General features: G+C 37.6%; 1 protein-coding gene across 2 annotated transcripts in view; it reads left to right on the forward strand.

Annotated features, from left to right (window-relative positions):
• Positions 1-22,389, forward strand: part of USP6NL (USP6 N-terminal like) — a 159,747-nt gene that overhangs the window by 70,439 nt on the left and 66,919 nt on the right. The window contains exons 1-3 of one of the 2 annotated variants that reach the window (XM_011926391.1): positions 11,691-11,793; positions 16,374-16,441; positions 18,450-18,532. In XM_011926391.1, the coding sequence (XP_011781781.1) occupies positions 11,739-11,793; positions 16,374-16,441; positions 18,450-18,532 (206 nt within the window). In that variant the 5' untranslated portion in view covers positions 11,691-11,738. Of the gene's footprint in view, positions 1-11,690; positions 11,794-16,373; positions 16,442-18,449; positions 18,533-22,389 lie in introns of those variants that run through there. The other variant, XM_011926392.1, reaches the window with a different exon arrangement.

Here is a 22,389-nt window from a genome sequence, read left to right on the forward strand (position 1 = left end):
TTGAGACGGAGTCTCGCTCTGTCGCCCAGGCTGGAGTGCAGTGGCCAGATCTCAGCTCACTGCAAGCTCCGCCTCCTGGGTTTACGCCATTCTCCTGCCTTAGCCTCCCGAGTAGCTGGGACTACAGGCGCCAGCCACCTCGCCCGGCTAGTTTTTTTGCATTTTTTAGTAGAGACGGGGTTTCACTGTGAATTGAGGGTGGGACATTGGGTTGGGTTACAGTAAAGAAACCTAAGTATTTTTCAGGATCCCCCAGACAGTATGTTACCTGGAGCCCAGTAGCAGCCCCTTTCCCTTTTTCTCACGAATCAGTTGTATTTAAGGGTATTGTTTCTTTTAATATCTGGAACGTGATTGTGCAAGTTTCTCTGGAAATTTACATTCTACTACTATTATTTTTCTCATATATGTTCACTATCAGGAGGGTAATATATGTTTGGTAGATTACATAGATGTTTCTTTTTTTAAATTTTTAAATTTTTTTTTTTATTTTTTGAGATGGAGTCTCACTCTGTTGGCTAGGCACGATCTCAGCTCACTGCAAGCTCCGCCTCCCGGGTTCACGCCATTCTCCTGCCTCAACCTCCCCAGTAGCTGGGACTACAGGTGCCTGCCGTCACGCCTGGCTAATTTTTTGTGTTTTTTAGTAGAGACGGGGTTTCACCGTGTTAGCTAGGATGGTCTAGATCTCCTGACCTCATGCTCCACCCGCCTTGGACTCCCAAAGTGCTGGGATTACAGGTGTGAGCCACTGTGCCTGAAATTCTTTCAATATATAAGAAACAATTATATAGATGTTTCTTAATATTGAAGAAATAACTATTTGGATGTGATTAGATTTGGTTTTAAAATTTGCTTTTTGAGTAAAATTTGCATAATTAAAAAAGCTTACAGTTACCCTTATTTTGGTCATTGAAATATGAATGACCTAGGTAATAATGATTGAATACCCAGGTAATAATGATACGTTAGTAGTATCAAAATATTAATTAAACTTTTAGTAAGTTATTTAGCCTTCTTGATGACCTCAAACTAATTTCTAATCCCTAAATATTTTTCTTGTTTTCCTATATATACTTCTGCTTCTGGGGTGGATTATCCAGTTGTTGGGGGTGAGTATTGTGAAAAAGGAGGTGAAGGAGATATGTTAGAAGTTTGGGGCCCTGTCTTTGCTACACCACCTTACTGTTGATGTAGCTGCTGTTGAAATAGCCGTTCCTGTTGCTAGGGGCCTCTGGCTATTTATTGTGACATTGTAGCTTTCTCTCCTTGTCCACATGGTGAGTTTCTACCATGCTTTTGTTTTATTGTTACTATTTTTTGAGACACAGTCTCATTCTGTTGGCCAGGCTGGAGTGCAGTGGCCTGATGTCGCCTCCTTGCAACCTCAGTCTTCCGGGTTCAAGCAGTTCTCCTGCCTCTGCCTCCTGACTAGCTGGGACTACAGGCACCCATCACCATGCCTGGCTAACTTTTGTATTTTTAGTAGACACGGAGTTTCGCCGTGTTGGCTATGCTGATCTCAAACTCCTGGCCTTAAGTGATCCACCTGCCTTGGCCTCCCAAAGTGCTGGGATTACAGGCATGAGCCACTGTGCCCAGCCTCTACCATGCTTTTAGGACCTGGATAAAATGTCGTTTTGTACCTAAAACTTTTTTCTGACTTTGCTTTTTTTCTATCAGCTTTTTTGTAGCATTTAAAAAGCACATCTATTAAAGAGCATTTATCACGTTATTTACAATTGTTCTTTATGTGTCTGATTCCCTCAAGAATGTGATCTTTTTGAGAAACTGTTTTATCTGTATTTGTATTAATGATAGCTAGGTACAGTGGCAGTAAATGGTGTTCAGTACTTTCTGAATTAATGAATATTAGAAAGTTTAATTCATCTCATTTCTCCAAGGAAAAGCTGGTGTTTATATTGTTCATCTGATTGTCATTCACTTAATGATTGGCTACTTGGTATTCCAAGTGGAACTTAGGTATCCATAGAGATGGGGCAGAATTATTTTGATTATATAATTTTCTTTAAAAATTGTCCTACAGCTTTCCATCTGAAACCTTATAAGACCACCGAGGAGCAAGTTTTCCTTTCTAATCACAATACTGTGTTATAGAAAAGGTAAAATGTATTTGGAAAATTAAAAAAAATTTTTTTTTCTAACTTACAGTGTCAGTGTCATCTGTCTTTAGTGCATTTAATTCCAGTGTTTCTTCTGTCTGTGGCTTTTGTTGTTTCATTTTGTTTTGTTTTCCACAGTAGATAGATGATTTGTTGTTTGGTATTGGAGTAACTTTAGGCTTCACATGGCGCAGTTCTGGTGAAATCCATTATTTAAGATCTGTGCACATCTAGGGAGGTTGCTCTGTCTTACAGTGGTAAAACACTGACGGCTTTCTATTGACTTGAAGGCATTTCCTTGCCTCTTGCCCTTTTTTAATGCTAGAGGATCCTTGTTGACAGATTCTCTTGATAAGCTTTTGTTCATTTGCTTGCCATTTTATTTATTCAAAGCCTTCTTGCATTGTTCCAAGTGCCACTTCTCTAACTTAAGAACTGTGTGATCTTTGCAGTTAACCTACCAATGTTCTCATTTGTTTAATGAGCAATAACGATACCTACCTCATAGTTTTGATGTGAGGAGAATAAATGAGATAATATACATAAAGCATTTAGATTGTACAGAATAAATGCTAGTTACTACTTATGAGTCGGGTTCTTAGTTGCTACTTAATTCATCTGATCGCCTGAAGAGTGACTACCATATATATATAGCACTATTGATGTTTGTTACATAAAATGAATCTTATTATATGTTACCCTAACACAACATTATTAGCTCAATAACAGTAACAGAATGTAAGGAATATATATTAAACACATATGCATACATGAGATATTTACATATAATGCCGTTTAGGATTTGTTAGGTGAAATGTGTGGAATGCAACTGTGTCTTGTGAGAATTCTGTGATTCTGTGCTTGGAGCTTAGGGTACTTTAAAAAAATGATTGAATGAGTGACAGTTTTAATGTGATATGAGCACTTTTGCTTATTAAATCCCATTCAGTGTTACCAAATTGCTGGCTTTTGATGGCCTTGTGGTCAAATTTGAACCCAAGGGCCATTCAGGGACCCAGTATTACTTGCATAACTCAAAGGATGATAATAGAGTTCTTCCTGTGTGCTTCTCAGTTGTTCTAGGCAATACCTCGTTCTTGTTTTTGAGTGTCATTTTAGGCACAGTTTGGCTTTTGCACATCATTTTTTATTTAAAGGGTAGCAATGTTACCATTGGGTTGACCATTATCACTGTCTGTGGCATTAGTTATTAATCATCAGAGTGGGCAGTCTATGAGTTACCTTCTTGTATCTGGTCTGCAAGAATTTGCTGTAATTAGAACATTTCTTGTTAATGCCTATTGGGCCAAATTCAACACAAACTTTTATTGTAGTGCACATAACTGCACATACTTGCAATTCTGAATGAGCTGGGAAAAAAGCTGTTAAAACTAAGTGAATAAAGTAGATTCAGTAGAGCCCTTTCCATAATCATGGGAATTAATCGTGAGGGCAGCTGCTTTAGTAACACTAAAGCATAAAGTGTTTTAGTAAAGTTCGGTATCATTTGGTGATTATTGTGTCAAATTTACATGTTTCTTGATCATTTCTTGTTATTATCCTAAAACACACAACTTAAAACATAATATAGCAGGTCCAGTTGCTTATGAAAACAAAGAATATTTCATATAAATTGTTCTTGGATTCTTCAAAACACCATTCATCACCATTTTGCACAAATAATTGACAATTTCATGTCATGAGATTAGAAGACTACTAGAATCCAGAAAATACAGCTGTTAAGAATTCACAGGAATCACATAGATTTGTTTCTGTGGGAAGAAATGTAAGGACTAGCAGAAGTGAGCAGAAATGTAGTAAGAGCATCTATTAATACTTACACTTCAACAAAAGCACTTGGTGGTTAGAAACATGGCTTTGAAGTTGAAATTGGACAGCCTGGCTTTTAAGTCCTGCTCTGTCACTTACTTCCCATGTGGCCTGAATTGCTTAACCTTTCCATACCTCAGTCTCCACGTATGTAAAGTGGGGATAGTCATAAAACTAACAGGCTTTTGTGAGGTTTATTATGCATGTTAAATGCTCAGCACAGTGTCTGGCACATAGTAACCTCTCAATAAAGAGTTTATAAAATATCCATAAGCAAGGAGTTGTTACAAACCAGTCTTGTGTCATCTGTTGAAACAATTATACTGCTGCAAAAGCAGCTAAAATATAATCTTGACTTTGTCAGCAACTGTAGGCGGGTTGAAGTGAGTAAAATGACTCATTATGTTTGTCTTGGTTCTAAATATCTGTTGTTGGCAATTTTGTCATTCAACCCTGTCCCCAAATGTGGGATTGCACTCATATGCAACAGCTAGTAATTATGTTTCTCTTCAGTAGTAATGGTATTTTAAATATTGTTACATCACTTCATATCCTTTTAAGCTGTGACTCATCTTACACATAAATGTAGGAGTTACTAGTCTGATTTGGGGGATTCCAGGGAGTCACTGATACTGTTTCTTTTCCTTGAGAAGTAAGGCACATGGAGATCAAATTGTCTCCTCTGTTGGCCGATTGGAGGACATGGCGTCAGATCTGGAGTGAAAAGGGCTTATTAGCCTGCTTGACTTAGACCTGCCCACTGGGTGACTGACACAGCCAGCAAGCCTGGGTGTCAGAGGGCACCTTCCTCCATGGAGAGCCCTTTAGAGAGACCAGACCAGGGGATACCCAGGGACAGAAGGCTGCACCCAGGGACAGGGGTTGAGAGAGAGCAGGAGGTGATCCTGTCTTGCCCAGGTGCTTCTTTCAGAGCATTGACCCCCACATGTCCTTCGGCACCTTGGAGAGGAGAGTTGGAGAGTTCAGGAGCACTGCCCTCGCTGCATTTCCTCCATGTGACTTGAAGCGTGATGGAAGCACACCCAGCCACATGAGCAGAGCCTTTCCACAATGAAAGGGAGCCTGTGCAACTCTGCTAGTAGAAGGAGAGATGAAGAGCAGAGTGAAGAGAGGGTTGGAGCACAAACACGGCAGATGAGTCTCTTGAGCCCTTCATCTTCCCGGAGCCCTCTATATTATTTAAAATGCAGGTGAAGGACTTTTAGATAACCAGAAGCACAAATTTAGATAGATTGTGACTTCTCATGTCTGAATTTTAGTCTTCATAAAAATTTAAATGCTATCTTGAAATAGAATAAATGGAATAAATATGTAAGAGAAAGCTAAGAATCTTCAGCAAAAGTATACTTTTTTGTAGTGAAGGTATATATGAAAATTAGCTTGTGAGTCTGATTTTCAGCATACATTGATAAATTTTTAATTGGTTGGATAATTCACTTTAGTAATTAATTTTTAGTAATTTTTTTATGCTTTTCAAGAAATATTTAATGAACATCTACCGTGGGCTAGGCACTGATAGATACCAGAGATACCAGGATGGATGAGAAACTGTCCTCTTTTCATGGAGATCATAGTTTAGTAGAAGAGACATGTAATACAAATATTCAGTAAAGAATTACAGGTAACGGATGTGGAAATACAGTAGGTCAGAAGCAGCAGTGGCTAGTTCTGCCTTACTGGCGGTAAGATGGGGCATATATAAGCAGCCTACAATTCTAGTTTTGATTAAATTTGAGAAAAAAAAAAATCTTCTCTGTTACAATGAAATCTTGTCAGCATTTGTTTCTAGGACTTTAAAATTGTTTTGTTTCCTATCTTTCTAGAAATTAGGAAGCAAGTAATAGAAGCCTACCCAGGATTTGGTGTGAGAAAAAATTTTAACTTAATTAAAACCAAAATTTAAATATTTTATTAGTTATAGAAATATTAAGTATCTACCTGATGCAAGGTGCTCTATGTATAAAAGACTGGCAGTTGGTCCTGTTCCCAATGATCTTGAAAATATGTGCTTACAAAACAAAACAACCTACCAATTATATAGACACTGTTGATCTTTTTATTTGCAGAATCAGGGGCAAGACATGGAGAATCATGGGGACTCCCTGAAGGGAGGCTGAGTGGCAACTGGGAAGGGAAGTTATTTGGGCAATAGCATTACAAGTGGGCACACCCAGAGGCCGGCAGGTGCAGTGTGTGTGCCTGGTCCTTCCACCCCGGCAATGCTCACCATAGGGAAAGGGGAGGCCAAGCTAGCAGAGCTTTGCTGCATCCTCCTCAGCCCCATTCACCCTACTTGCTTGGCAATTGGGCATTTATGGAATTTGTTTGAAGAATGTATTCTGGAAATTTAATGAAAAAAATAAAAAAGTATTACTTTGAAGCATGATACAGTGGAAATAATGGTAATAATGCTATTGGCGATGTAAGAAATATCTTGAATGGGGAGGTATAAATCATATTTGTGCTGATAATGAAAAGTTAAAATTGAAGAACATTTAGGTTTATTTCTTTTGAACACTTCTATTGTATCAGATAATGCATACTTAAACTGGAGGAGTAGGCCGGGCTTTGTGACTCATGCCTGTAATCCTAGCACTTTGGGAGGCCAAGGTGGGTGGATTGCCCCAGCCCAGGAGTTCAAGACCAGCCAGGGCAACATGGCAAAATCCTGTCTCAACAAAAAATACAAATATTAGCTAGACATGGTGGCATGCACCTGTAGTCCCAGCTACTTAGGACTCAGGAGGCTGTGGTGGGAGGATCACCTGAGCCCTGGGAGATTGACGCTGCAGTGAACTGTGATTGTGCTACCGCACTCCAGTTGGGGTGGCTGAGTGAGACAGTCTCAAAACAAACAAAACCCCCCAAAAACAAAGCCTGGAGGAATATGAAGATATATGTGGAACTTGTGTGGCTCTTTTGAAGAGAAACTCTGGGCATTTTTGAGGCCTTTGTGGGTTGATGGCACTGTCTTTCATGTATATTGCTTTCACTGGCCATCCCTTTCCTTGTTCCTTGATGGTGATTATTTATACTGTTCTATAATTGTGGCTATGTTCTGTCTCTTTTCTTGTTATTCCCAAGTAAACATAAGAAAGAGGAAAGGAAGCCAAATGATTTTTCTAAGATTATATGCTAATAGGGGGAGCAAGAGGGAGATAAATGGGTTTTTGAGGTTGTGCAGTTTTTGAAGAGACATTTGTTTAATGTGGAATTAATGTAGTTATGGGAGATGCAACTGGGATTGGGTTGGACCACAGGGAAGTTATAGGATTGGACTGTCAACCTTAAATAACGGAAATATGATTAAATAGAGTTAATTTGAGTCCAGAGCTTGAGGATGGCCACCCGGGTGCATAGATTCAAGTTGCCCTGAATATACACTCCAATTAGCAACAGTTACAAGCGGGTTTTTAAGAAAAAAAGAAGGGACCATTTCTAAGATTTTACCAAGAATTTGCATCAAAATAACATAAGCTATTGATTGTCTAAACCTTGTGCTTTGTATCACAAATTCCAAGAACATGAAGGTAGTGGAAGGCAGCTAGCCAGGCACAAAATGCCCGTAAATGGTTTTCCCCAGGCATGGCAGGATCCATAACTGAAGTCCCATATGTACATCTCTCTGGGCCTGATAGATTTTGTGGACCTCACAGAGCTCAGACTGCTCCAGGCTATTTTTCTTAGGATTCCAGGTGATCTCCCAATAAAGGGAAATAAAGGGGTCAGGAGGAGGTACTGGAGCACTTCTTCCCATGGGACCACCAGTGATAGGGTGGCTTAGGCTATCTGAGGGTGCTGTTTTAGAACAAGCTGTTTTAGGGGGAGAGCTGGTATTTCAGAACAAGCTGTTTTAGGGGGAGAGCTGGTATATGTAGCCTTTAGGTTCCCATATTTCATCTTGACCAGAGTGACCAGTCAGAGTAAGTGGTATTTCAGACTCTTGTTACAGATGTACCTTCCTTTATTTTTTGTGTTTTTAGTTGTGCTTTGATGTTAATTTGCTTCACTGCTCATTCCTCCTCTGAGCATTCCTTCCAGCCTTGGATTTAGAGCATGGCAAAATTATAATGACATTTTTATCAATGGTGTTTATTAAGATTTCCAAATGTAAAATAATCTTTATTCTTAATATATCTTAGTCTATGGTACAGTGAAGAAGTGATCACAAATATGTTTATTAAGATTTCAACATTTAAAAATAATCTTTTTTCTTGATGTATCTTAGTCCATGGTTCAGTGAGAAAGTGATCACAACTAAAACCATAACTAAGAGGCACCAGTGAATTTGGTTGAAAGACACAAATAACTTGTTCAGATTATTTTAAGGAAGGAAGAACATTTGCTGTCTGAATCCATTATACTAGAAATGAAAGCCATCAGGAACTGAAGCATGAAGCAGCTTCGGGGTGGGCTATTCAGTCTCTTTTGGGCTAAAAGGTCTCTGGTGGTGACTGCTTTGTTCTGCATCTCAGGTGCTGTTTCCTTCTTTGTACCAGCTACTTTTCTCTGCTTACTGGTAGTTTTTGCTTCCTCATTTTTTCAGCTTACCTTTGGTCATCATTGCCTATTAAGCCCTTTATTGCATGGCGCTTCATCTTTAACTTGCATTGCAGATTGATCCATTTTTTAAGTTTCTCTTAGTTCATTCCCATAGAGAAGGGCTCATTGAATAAATTATACTAATACTTTAGGATGCTGTAAAGCTGTGGAAAAGGTTGGGGTAGATCCACTGGGGTACTGGAGAAACTGCGTTCAGTGACATCACTTTGGCAGCTTGGAAACTGGCCACTACAGCATGAGTATTTGCCACATGGAAATCTGCAGATGCCACAAATGGTGCCCATTGTCTCTGCCTCTTCCTGCAGAAATGGTTGTTAACTTTTAGGGGCACTGCCGGGTAGATCTATAGGTGTTAACAGTACAAGATGTACTGTTAAGTGAAAAAGAGGTGTATATTTTAGAATGATCCTAGTTTTTTAATAAAATGGAAGATTTAATATTTGTGGGTGTTCATGAATACATGCAGATTCTTGAATAGTGTGGAGAATATTTTTGGCAGCTAACAGTGATTGCTTCTAGAAAGTGGGGGCTTAGGTTTGGAGTGGGGAGTGTGTGTGCACATCAGGGTTCAGTTTTAGACATTGTCTATATTTTGTGAACATTAATAGCCAATACAATTCTTACATAATCATAATAGTGTCAATATCATTTACTTCAATTTCAAGTATTATGATGAGGTATGTAGGGAAGGAAACATAATCCTAATGTTGAAGATGTCAAGGTCAAATGAATTCACTTTTCTCATATACTATCAAGGTCACAGCCATGTCCCTTTGTATATTTTATGTCATATCACACTGACTTTTCTCACTCTATTAATTGCTTGTCTTCAGATTTCTAATAGCCCCCTTACACTCTGTTTGATGTCTTTATATGTAAGCTTTTACTGTATCACTACTATACCCATGATCTATGTGTTGCCTGGAATCCACTTTCTTCTAAGACACCTTATGTTTCTTGTTCTAATGTAGACAGGTTGCTCTCTATGCAGCTACACAGTTGGCATTTGGAAATGTCTAATTTTGGCCTGCGGCAATGTTACAGATCCTGTTTTTGCCTCTCTTTCTTATTTTGTTTAAAAGAATTATTCTGACTCTTGCTGAAAAGAGAAAGTGGACTTTATTCAGGACCATTGCAGTCGGTATCAGGACTATTAAAATAGTGGAGAGATCAGGCTCAACTCTGCACGCACCAAGGACAAGTGGAGATGGATAGCCAATGGGCGGAGCAAGAAGGTAAGTGATGGAAAATCGCTAAGAGGAGAGACGTCAAGTGTAGGGGGATTCTGGCTCAACCGACATAACGAGATTCTTGCTGAAGACCGGCCAGGGTGACCAGATATCAAGGGTGAGGGATGAGGAATCTGTTCAGATATCTAGGCTAATCAGATATGAAGGGTGGGGGGATTCTTGCTAAACTGACTTAGCAGGATTCTTGCTACAGCTGGGCTAGGCAGGCTGAAGACAGGACAAGGCTGAGGTAGAGGCCTAGTCAAGAAGAGGGCTCAAAGGAGCCTGCCCAAAGTTTGGTCAAGGAGCGTCTTTGTTAGTTCTTCCTGTTGCTGTTTTGTTTTTCTATAGAAACTCTCAAATTCTTTTTCAAAGAGACATTTCATGGGCAGTAAACTTGAATCCTTGTGTTTTCCTGCTGCTGTAACAGCTTACCACAAACTCGGTGGCTTAAACAACACAGATGTATCATTTAATGGGTTCTGGAGGTCAGAAGTCTGAAATCAAGTTTCTCTGGGCCAAAGTCAGCAGGGCTGGTTCCTTCTGGAGCCGCTAGGGGAAAATCCATTTCCTTGCCTTTTCTTGCTTCTGAAGGCTGCCTGCTTTCCTTAGCTGGTGACGTCTTGCTTCCACCATCACACGGCCTGCTCCCTCCTTTAACCGTCTTGCTTCCTGTTCAGAAGGATTCTTGTGACCACACTGGGCCCACTTGCATGATCCAGGGCAATCTCCTAAACTCAAGATCCTTAGCTGAATTATATCTGTAATCACTTTTGCAATCTGAGGCAACATTTACAGGATTCCAGGGGTTAGGATGCGGACATCCTTGGCGGGGCAGAAGGTCAGTCTTCAGCTACCACACCTTGTGATATCTAAAATTTTTTTTATTTTTTCTCATGATTGGTATAGAATTCCAAGTACATAAGTTTTTGCTCATAACTTTGGAAATAGTGTTTCATTATCTTCTAACTGATTAGAAGTTTGACACCAGTCTAATTCTTATTCCTTGGTATATGGCTTGAGAAATTTTCCCCCTCTAAACTTCTGAGATCTTTTGCTTTAGTTGAATGTTACACTTGGCTTAAGCTGAGCATAAACTTAATTTATTAGTGTCCAGTTAAGTGTGATTAATGTTCATAGGCATGCCTCTAACGGGGATGTTACTTTTGCAAAATGGTTTCCAAATTGTAGGTTCCTACCCATTTAAGAGAAAGGGAGAAACAATGAAAGGAAGAAGGAAGGAATAAATAAAACAGAATGGAAAAATTCATAGTGCCATCTTCCAGTACTTGTAGTACGTATTGTTTCATGAGACATTTGTTTTACTTGTATGTGTGTGTGGTTTGTTAAAAATGTCCAAAACCACTACTTTAGCATGTATTTTGCTTCCTGTCTGAAATAAGGGCTGAAACAGAGGCTACAATTTTCACATTAAGAATTATTATTAAAAATTACATTAAGATATAAAATGTATTTGAGGAGAGGAGCATTTCTGGTTAGCTTTAGTTTAATGTTTTAAATAAAATTTTTTTGTTGCTCTATGACAGATTTTATTTTTAATAAGAAATAAGAAAGTGGCTAATATTGAGACACAAGATGAAAGCACATTATGAAGCTGCTTGTTTCAAGCCGCTGTTTGTTATCAGATGGAATGCTGGTGTAGGCTGGTGTGCCTCATAGTTGGGATGTAGCCTGAAAGGCGTATTTTCACCCTCAACAATGATTAGCTTTGTTTGAAAATATATAGTCTGTGTAACCACAGCAAGGTTTTTTTTCTCCCTTAGAAGAAGACAGAATGCATCTCAAACTTTTTCTTCTTGTGCTTGTTTCACAGATAGTTTAAAGTAGAGCTGCCTCTGCCTTTCTTTGTTTTAGTTAGTTGCAGAATGTGTGAGGTACCACCTAGCAGCACTCTTGGTGTGTTCGAGAACTATAAAATAATAATGAAATCTTGGAATAGATAAGTTACTCTATGAGGACCGAAGCTGTTGTTAACTCCCAGGGCCAGACTGATTATCTCACAAAGGGTAAAGTACTTTAAAAATTGATGTTGTTTATATTTTTAACATTCATCTGTCAAAATGTACCCTAGGAAAAATGGTCTGCTGTAAATTTTGTTTTATTGGAAATGAACTTTAGTAACTTTGTATGAATTTTTTCATTGCAACTTTGGTGTTAATTTAGTGACATTAAGATACAATGCCTGCTTTTAAAGCATATAATTCAGGAGGATACTGGATTCTTAAAAGTTGTTGGCAGATTAAATGGAAAAAGAGGTCATATTAGAATTGTATAGTTGTGAATTTTTAAAATGCTTCTTAAAAAATGTGATTATTTTCTCCCATAAATTGTGCTGAGATATTTTCCTGTATACTCGAGTATTTCCTGCACATTTGAGTATCCAAGTATCTTCTGATCCTTATTGCTTAAAATATGCCTCTTTTACTTTGAAACTTTGTTACATTACATATAAAAATCATAAAAATATTTTGATTTAATTTGGCTTAGATAATGTAATTTTTTTTTTTTTTTTTTTTTTTAAACAAACATCCTGGTGAAATGAGGGGACTGATATTTAAAGCAGTTAATCTAAGCCGGGTGCAGTGGCTCACTCCAGTAATCTCAGCACTTTGGGAGGCTGAGGTGGGTGGATCACCTGAGGTCAAGAGCTTCAGACCAGCCTGGCCAAACCCCATCTCTACTAAAAATACAAAAATTAGCTAGGTGAGTGGCTCACGCCTGTAGTCCCAGCTACTTGAGAGGCTGAGGCAGGAGAATCGCTTGAACCCGGGAGGTGGAGGTTGCAGTGAGCTGAGATCATACCACTGCATTTCAGTCTGGGTAACAGAGTGAGACCCCGTCTCAAAAAGAAAATAAAGTAGTTGATCTACATATTTCTGCACGTGGTTTTATTTTTAATAATAGGAACTTTTTCTTCAGCTACAATTATTTTAACACTCATTACTCTTTAATTGCTATAATATTTTGGCAACAAGTGGTATATTTCAAACCACATTTTTCCAAGTAAACTTTTATTTATGGATTTATCATACAAGGAGACCGTAAACATGGGGTGTGAATTGTTGGGATAATGTCCTGATTAAATTTTTATTTGATAATGATGTGACGTAAGTACCAACCAACACAGCTGCCGTTGTTTATAGGTGCCTGGAACTTTGTTCACATTTGCACACAGACACAAGACAGCTGTTGATAATCATTTGCAGTCACTGTTTTGGGGCACACTGTTGACTCTTTCAACAGAATTTCTAAATAAGTAATCAGAATGAAACCACAGGAAGTATTCTAGTGTAATTCTTAATAAACTTCAGACCAGATAGTATAAGCCATAATTATAGCAAACCGTACCTAAGGATATTGCTTATTACTGTGTGCCTTGCAATGCAGATTTTAAAATAATGTCTCTAAACTGAATATTGGCTAAGATTAACATTTTCATTTAGTTTCCTCAAAGAAACATATTTGGCTATATTTTCTAAACTGCGTTTGGCTTTAAATTCACTCTCCTTTTAGAATACATACATTAATATTATAAAATTTTCTCACCATGGGGAAACTCAGGGATAAGAAATTTCTAAGGGAGTTTAAAGATTGAGAATTTAGTTATTTGATTTAGAGTTAACTGTTCTGATCACTTTAAAGCACATCATATTTCTCCCAAAAAATCAGGATACAATTTCATCCGATTCCAATTAAGAAGTCCAGTATTTCCGGAAGTCTCTATAGACTGACAGTGATCTATGTAAAGCTTTATATTTTATAGTTTGCCACAATGACATTTTCTTGGGATACGTTGTGTCTTCACCTCCCAAGCCCAGCCCTTGCCTTTACACTTTTAAACTTTTCATTGTTATGTTGGAAATATACTTGTGATGCCTAGAACTGGTAGCAGGAATAAGAGACTGGTGTAAAAGACATTTCAGTAAAGCATTCATCTATTGAATTTGGCCTAATTACCAAAGAAATTAATGCTTTGCAGTTCTGATAATAGAAATGGAGTTTCATAAGTAGTCAGATTCTCTTAATTTGAATTTAATTTTTTTTTTTTTTTTTTTGAGACAGGGTTTCATTCTGTCACCCAGGCTGGAGTGCAGTGGCACGATCTCAGCTCATTGCAACCTCTGCCTCCTGGGTTCAGGCGATTCTCCTGCTTCAGCCTCCCAACTAGCTGGGACCACAGGCAGGCACCACTATGCCCAGCTAATTTTTGTATTTTTAGTAGAGACGAGGTTTCGCCATGTAGGCCAGGCTGGTCTCAAACTCCTGGCCTCAAGTGTTCCCCCTGCCATGGGATTACAGGTGTGAGCCACCACACCCAGCTTGATTTTAATTTCTGTTAATTTGCTTTCCCTATGCTTTGGTAGATGTGTGAGTATCATGTTTTAAAATTGGGCAACAGAAGAGGGAAAAAGGAATTGACAAAGGCTTGTAAGTCTAAAGTAGGATAGTGAATGTGTATGTAATTGAGTTGATTATCTCAGACTTCTGTTTGCATTAATTCACGGTGAAAATCTGAATAACTCATCTGTATTTTTATTTTACTGAATCACTCTGTTTACTTATCCACATATCCCCCCAAAGGAAAGCATATTCACATTTTGTAGTTTAACTGGGAAAAGCAGTGACATAGACATTTTTGTTTTCAAATAAGCTTTTACAAATTTACAACTTCCCACTCTGCTATTTTTGCTATTATAAACAACCTTGTGCTTGTTTGATGATCTCATTGGCATAAATCTATAGAGGCGGTAGTGCTGGCTTAAGGATATGTCTGTTTTCAGATTTTTTTATACTTATCAAATTACTTTCCAGAAAGATTTTATATATTTACATGTTTATCTTCATTGTAAGGAACTGTAGTGTCCTCACATTGTTGTCAACATTGAGTATTGTCAGTGCATTTTTTTGGTTAGTCTGAATAGGTGCAAAGTGATATTTTGAAACTTGTATTTCTTTAGTTATTAATGAGGTTGATTTTTTTTCTATGTCTTGATTTCATTTTAGATTTTATTTTTATCAGACCGATATTTGGCTTAAAGATTCAGCAATCTGTAAGACTTACTTTGAAAATAGCAGACTCCTGTATTTTTCACTGCCTGCTGCATAGAAGTAAGCACTCTCCACTGCCCTGGCTGATTCTTTTCCTGTGTGCCTCCATTGCGCTAGGTAACATGCCAGTATTGCTGCTTTGTGCATCTTCTGTTTTTGGCATTTCTGTTGGTTTCCTGCTTTGGAGAATGAGGATTTGGTTTTCCACCCTGCACCTGGCTCTGCTACACACATGCATGTCCCTTCAACTTTCAGGGATTTGACTTCCTTTACTCAGCTCCCTTGGTTTTAACCCCACCTCTCCTTAGGAACCACCATTTGCTTTGAGGAAGGGATTTCAAGAATCCCTATAGTTGCCATTTTAGTGAGGTTTTAGGAGAAATGGAGGTAAAAGCATGCGTTCCATCTGCCATCTGTAACTGGAAGTCCTTTTTCATGTCTTTAGTAATCATATTTATAAAGTAGTAATTAAAATTGTGGGCTGTGGAGTCAAGACTGTCTGGATTTGAAAACTGTCTTTGCTGTTTACTAGCTTTATGCCTGCGGACAAGTTGCTTAAAATCTCTAAGCCTCTTTTTTATCATTGGTGTAGGATTCATAATGATGCCTACCTTAGAGTGTCATGTGATAAGGCAGGGTAAAGTGCTTAGCACAGTATTTGCCGCCTGGCAGCATCTTACTGTCTACCAGGCACTTAATAAGAATGCAATATAGTTGCTACAGTTGTTACTGCTGTTGCTGCTTTTGGGAATTTCTTGCTCATAACCTTTGCCTAATTTTCTCTTAGAATGCTTTTTTTTTTTTTTTTTTTGTAAGAGATGCCTTTTATGTAGTCTGTTATTGATCTTTTTAAAAAGCTTATGGTATATATTCATACTATTTCATGTTATGATCTAGACTTTTGTTGTCAGATTTATGTTTTTGAAAGTCTCCTAGTGTTAATAAGGATGAAGAGTGTGTGTGTGTGTGTCTGTGTGTGTGTACACACACATATGTATGATAAAACCAGAGGCCTAGAGACCGGTTAGGAGATTGTTACAGCAGTTGAGGCTGTTGATAAAGAGAACTAAAAGGCCAAACAAAGACATATTTGATTCATGTAAAATAAATATTGTATCTTGTGCTAGTTTATTTTGTGGAGATCCAAGTTCCTTTACTTTCTAAAAGCCTTTTTGAATGTTCATCTCTTCTACCCAAGTGGGCTTCATCTGAAAACTTAGAGCTTTCAGTTTCAGTTTCTACTTAACATCAATTTCTATGAAATTTTAGATCCAGTATTGATTCATGAAGGATAAGATTTATCGTGTGCTAAGTTTATGCCTTAATAAACTTGCTTTTTTATTGAATATTACATGTATTGCTATTACAAAGTTGTAGTTACAAATACTTAACTCATCCTTTTATTTGATTTTGTTGATTTGTCATTTTAGGCAATATTCATTTTTTGTTTTATTTTTATTATGTCTTAGTTTCATAATTAATTAGCTTTATGATTCTTTCAATAACAGTTCATCTAAATTTGATGTCTTCTCTGCAGATTCAGACCAGGATGTAGCACTCAAACTTGCCCAGGAGCGAGCTGAAATAGTTGCTAAATATGACAGAGTAAGTATCCATATTTACACTTTGAGTGAGTTTTATTAGAAAAACCATATAAATAGAAATGGGTTTGCTTTTTGGAGAGCTTAAATTACAGAAGCAGTTTGTTTACTTCATGGGGACATAGAAGTCATCTTTCTTCTCTGACTTCATCTCCTTTCTTCCACCTTTTTCCACTTCAGTCTGTTGCTATTCCTCCAGCACACCAGGCTTGCTCCTCCTGCCTCAGGGCCTTTGCACTGGCTGTTGCCTCTGCCTCTGACACTTGTGTCCCAGATATCCTCATGCCTCATTGCCTCACATCTTTCGGATCTTCACCCACATGCTACTGTCTTACTGAGATCTCTGACCTCCCACCTCCCTGTTTAATGCCCCTGAACCCCAGCACTCTGTACACCTGCCGAGACTCTACATTCTAGGCAGGAATTTATTTTGTTTGATTTACTTTTGTATCCTAAATGCCTAGGACATTACCTGATTTACACTAGGCACTCAATAAATACTTGACTAAGTTAAGTGTATGGAATTACATGTCCATTGCGTTCATAATTTACATCTATTATAAATTTGCCATGGATCTTAGATTTATACAAGCATGTAGAATTTCCTTTAGCATTTTATCCTTATGTTGGTATGGAATCTGTTTTTTGATATTATAGAAAATCACAGTTATTGACAATTGACATACCTCCTTATAACTTACCTCCTGAGGTTTATAATGAGTTCTAGCAGTGATTTATAAATGTCATGTTTTGTATTTGTTTCACTTGCTTGTAATTATATATCTGTTCCTTTTGGTTATTTGTGAGGATAACAGGAGATGAAATCATAGAAAGCCACCTGCACTGTGCCCTGCTTCCATGAGGCATACAGGTGGTGCTCAGCAGTTATGTCCCCAGAGTTCATTTTTGGAACATCAAACACAGTTTCCTTCATTGTGATGAGGTTTCATTTTAGTCCATGAAAAACTTAGTTAACTTATTTAACTGCTTCACTCATTTAGAACCAGTGTCACTCTCATTCAAATGCTTGTGTGCAGTTTTTTCCCCACACAGTTAACACAGGCCAGGCATCGTGCTAGGCCTTGGGGATTCATAGAAGTGAGTGGCAGCACTCCTTGCCTTGCCTACAGGATGCTCACAGTGTGCTGAGAGGAGAACACACAAGCAGACAGATGGAGGTGTCCACAAGACAGTTGGGAGTTTGAGTCTGAAATTTGAGGGACTTGTATAGATAGTTATATTTGGGGTTTCTGCACTGATCAGTGTTAGTTAATAGTCTAAGAGTAAATGATACCTAGATTAAGAAGAGCAGCAGGCTGTGGACCGAACTCTGAGCACACCATCAATGATGAGTTACCCATGAAAAAGCCATTAGAAGAGTTGGCGGGGCACGAGGAGACTGTGAGAGTATGACGTCACAGGAGTTGGGAAGAGGGAGTGCGTGACACTGACAAGTACGCTTCAGAGATCCGTTAGATGAGGCTTGAAGAGCGTCCAGCAGATCTGACAGCTGGAAGGTCATTTTTGACCTTGGCAAGAGTAGTTTCAGGCTGGCATAGCTGTGAAGTAAAGAAATAGACGAGGAGCTTCCCTGCCTGCTTCTCTGAGGAGTTTACATAAAAAGGCAAAAAAAAAAAAAAAATCTCTTTTTCTGAGACGTTTGGTCTAGAACTGTAAGGTTCGGCAGTTTCTTCTTGAGTGGCTTCTCATCCCCATCGCTCTTCTTTCCTCATCAGCTTCCCCAAGGAACCCTGGTCTGATTCCGGCTTAGCTCCGCATCAGCTGCTGCTGACACACAGCACCTTCCAGAGTCATAACTAGGAAGTAGTGTTTATCTTGTCAAAAATAGTTGGGTTTAAAGGGGGGAAAAAAGTTAAGGCTTGTAATGCCTCACTTCCAACTCTTATTTTTAATAATACGTTAAAAATAGCTCTTATTTCTTCGTCCTTTTATTTTAAAAAATTATACAGTTTTGTAAACTGATTAACACCTATTTTTGTGCCTTATTTTAGGGACGAGAAGGTGCAGAGATTGAACCTTGGGAAGATGCTGATTACCTTGTTTACAAAGTCACAGATAGATTTGGCTTTTTACAGTAAGTCGCATAGATTGAAAGCTTGCTTTTTTGATTATAATGTTTCTGTGGTCACCTATTATACTGATTTTCTTTATTTTTAATATAATTGCTGTGAATAAGGAATAGTCTTACAATATGCTTTTTGGTACTAAATTCCTGGGTTTTTTAACAACTCTGTGATTAAAATTTAACTATGTTTAAGAATATAATTTTTAATATTTTTTGCAATTTAGTAAGAACATTAAGTGCAGTAGATGATATTAATAATTCAAGAGTTAAATGCAAATGGATAATTTGTATTTAAAAATAATTATAAAACATTTCATTCTGTACCAGTGCATTTTAAAAATAAATAGCAATTCGAACTTTAGTGTTATGCAGCCTAAAAATTAGCCTTGTAAAGAAATGCCATTCATCTTCCTTATAGTTATAAATGTATTCATAATATTGCTTCTCAAAATTAATTCCATTCATCCTGCATATGTTGTATAAAGAGTTGAGAGAGGCCTAGATCACATAAAGGAAAGCAGTTAAAATAATTTGGATCCTTAAAAACATCCTGCACATGATATGAATCTGTCTGTTCTGGTTCTGGTATTGTTTAATCAGATTCCTACAGGCTAGAGATTTCTAGTCATCTTTATACTTTGGTTCCATACAATTTAAGGATTAACTAAATTTTCATTCAACTGCGCTCTTTTCCAATTTCATTTATTATCAATAGGAAAAAAAAGCCAGGGCTGCTTATTTTATACTACATGATTAAAGTTTGAAGGAAAAACATTCATTTTTTGTATAGTTCACAGTAATGTACAGTCCTCTGACCTTATTTTCTCCTTTTTTTTTTATTTGAGTCTAGAATTTGTTTTGTTGTATTATGTTTTTCTGACAGTAAAACCAACCAGCCAACAAACAGAAACAGTTCCCGGAGCTGGAGAATGTGTGCTCTTCTTGTGGCTTTACTGTTTTCTGGTCATGTAGCCATTTTGTGCTTCATTTTTAAAACAGGAATTAGTTTATATACCTTTTTTTATGTACCTTCAGGTGTACTTAAGGCTTTGAAAAAGTAAAATATAAGAATACTTTTTAAAGTTCTGGACAAATATTAAGTGTTATTATACCTAATGACATTAGCTATCTGAAATGTTCTTCTGAGTAGTTATAATCAGAAAACTTTGTTTTGTTTTTGTAGAGACAGGTCTCGCCCTGTTTCTCAAACTCCTGGCCTCAAACAATCCTCCCACCTCTATAATCAGAAGGCTTTGAACTTCACTAGACTAACAGCAATATTTAACTGTGATGGAAATACTGTTCTTAAATTAAACCTCCACCCCTACTTTTTAAAAAAATCAAACTTGGCTACAAATGTGACAAGAAATGATTGCATATTTGTGTGGGTTAGTGTGCAGATCTGGGGTATGAAGACAATTTAAGCGTTAAGACTAGTAACACCAGTGGGTCCCAGACTTGCCTGCACATTAGAATCAGCTGAGAAATTGTTTAAATAGATTTCCAGGTCTTTCCTAGATTTTGATTCAGAAGATGGGAGACACCTCAGCTGATTTTGACCTTCCCAAGTGATTTTCTTGGGAATGAACAACTGTGCCAGATTTTTTATTTTTATTTTTTAAATCATAAGATGGTCCAGTATGGTTTAAAATACATATGGAAACCTGTGCGTTCCAAAAAGGATCTATTAATTACCTAAATTTTCTTTTCTTATCTTAATTGCTTAAAACAACATGAGCTGGGCCCTAGAAACAAGAGGGAGTTTTTTTTTTTTTTTTAACTGGCAAATGCTGTATTTGGCTTTTTAGCATTCTGGATTCCAATGTAAAATTCTAATTGCACAAGTACATTATTAACGTTTAAACACACCCATGTGATCACACATAGACAGTCCATTAATTTGGGGGAATTGAAAACATACCAAGTTAAAATGAATTTTAAGAAAAAACTGCATTCACAAATCTGAAAGGCATACAAAAATGAAATTGTAAGATAATGAATATAGGTGCCAGCTAAATTTCATGAAATATGCCTGCAAATGTGGATCCACTGATTTGTCCACACTTGTGGTAGTTGGGTGGGAAGACATTCCCCAGTGAAAGCATCCGGTCTCTCTGACTCTTGTCTACTGAGAAGCATTTCTGGGTATAAAACCGTATTTGAACTATTACAACCGTGAAATAAGTGGTTCTGACCCAGGAGCCTAGTCTGTATTTGGCAATCTTATTGCAGTCGGTTCTTTTGTATTTGTTTTTTCACTGTCTGTGCTAAGGTCCATTTGGGTCTAGTGGGGGAAAAGTGCTAATATTTATTGTACACTTACCGTGTGCTGAGCACTGTTCTATGCTCTTTACATGGAATAATTCAGTTATTCCCCTGAAAAGCTCTTTGGGGTAGGTACTGTTTTTGTCTTCCTCTTGTTAGGTGATGAAACTGAAGCACAGAGTTCAAGTAACTTGCCCACGTTGTATTGACAGTGAGCTTCAGGGTGTGGACCTTGGCAGTCTTCCTGCAGAGCTTGCGTTCTGAACTGCTACAGTATGCTGCCTGTTGCTGCTTTCTTGTATTTTAAATAAGAGAAATACAGAACAAGTGCTTTGAAATTCCTAGAAAGAAAGTTAAAGGGGGAAAACGAGGACCCAAAGAGAAGGATACGGTTTGAAATGAACACTGCTATTGAGATAAGCACTAAGATAGCTAAGCTCACTGCTTTTTTAAAAATAAAGTAGATTGGTACTCGTTCTCATACTATCACACTAATTTTATTTACTCCATGATGTGGTCCTAAAACAGGCAACACAAATGAACATAATGAAGCATAGAAATAGATATTAGGGTAATATCAAGCCTTAATACATTTCACCAAAATCAGTGATTTTTAGTACAATGAGTAGTTTAAGTAAAACATTTTCTCCAGATATTGTTACTAGTGGTTTTTATTGCTTGTCACCACAGACTGGAGTTTTATGCACTATTGAATAAAATCACTTGGCGTAAGCATTTAGATATTATTCCCTGTCACACCTTGATCAAAAGAGCATTTTTTTTCTACTGTCTCAGTTCTTTGGACTTTTTGATTCATTCTGCAATGAAATTGGGTTTTAAGTGTCAATGTTAACACAATAAAATGGCAAAAATAACTTTGTAACCTTTGTTGCCTGAGTTTATATCTAATTACAGTTTTAGAAGCTTAAATTACCTGTTATTATATGTGGAGTGACAGTAATTAACAAATACAGAACAACTTGGTTTTGGAATAGATTACACAATAAATATGAAGGCTGTTACCAAACCAACTGAGCTCTGCTAGATGAGCAACCTGTTTGTTTAGTACTCAGCAGTGAGGCGTTCTCCCCAGTGTGTGCCATGATGGAGGTAAAGCTGGAGAATGGAGAAACAGAGCTTGTTTAAGGAAGAAGTTGGAGAACTAACATTTTAATCAAAAATAGTCACTGCTAGTCTACTTAACAAAGAATGTTTGGTATTTGGATGATGAAAGATAATGTATTTAGATCACAAATGATTAATAGAAGAATTAGAAGGAAGTCATACCAGAAATAAAGAAGATAAAATTAATACCAAACTTTAGATTTTCAGCTACTTATCAAAATGTATATATTTATAAAATATAAATGTAGTTTACTATGACTGTATAAAATGACTGTATATGATATGCAGAATAAAGATGTGTTTGTTTTTAAAGAATATCATTGGCCAGGCATGGTGACTCACGCCTGTAATCCCAGCACTTTGGGAGGCTAAGGCAGGCAGATCACGAGATCAGGAGTTCGAGACCAGCCTGGCCAACATGGTGAAACCCCGTCTCTACTAAAAATACAAAAAATTAGCCGGGCGTGGTGGCGCAC

This window comes from Colobus angolensis, unplaced genomic scaffold (genome assembly GCF_000951035.1).
Source record: "Colobus angolensis palliatus isolate OR3802 unplaced genomic scaffold, Cang.pa_1.0 Scaffold684, whole genome shotgun sequence".
Lineage (NCBI taxonomy): Eukaryota > Metazoa > Chordata > Mammalia > Primates > Cercopithecidae > Colobus > Colobus angolensis.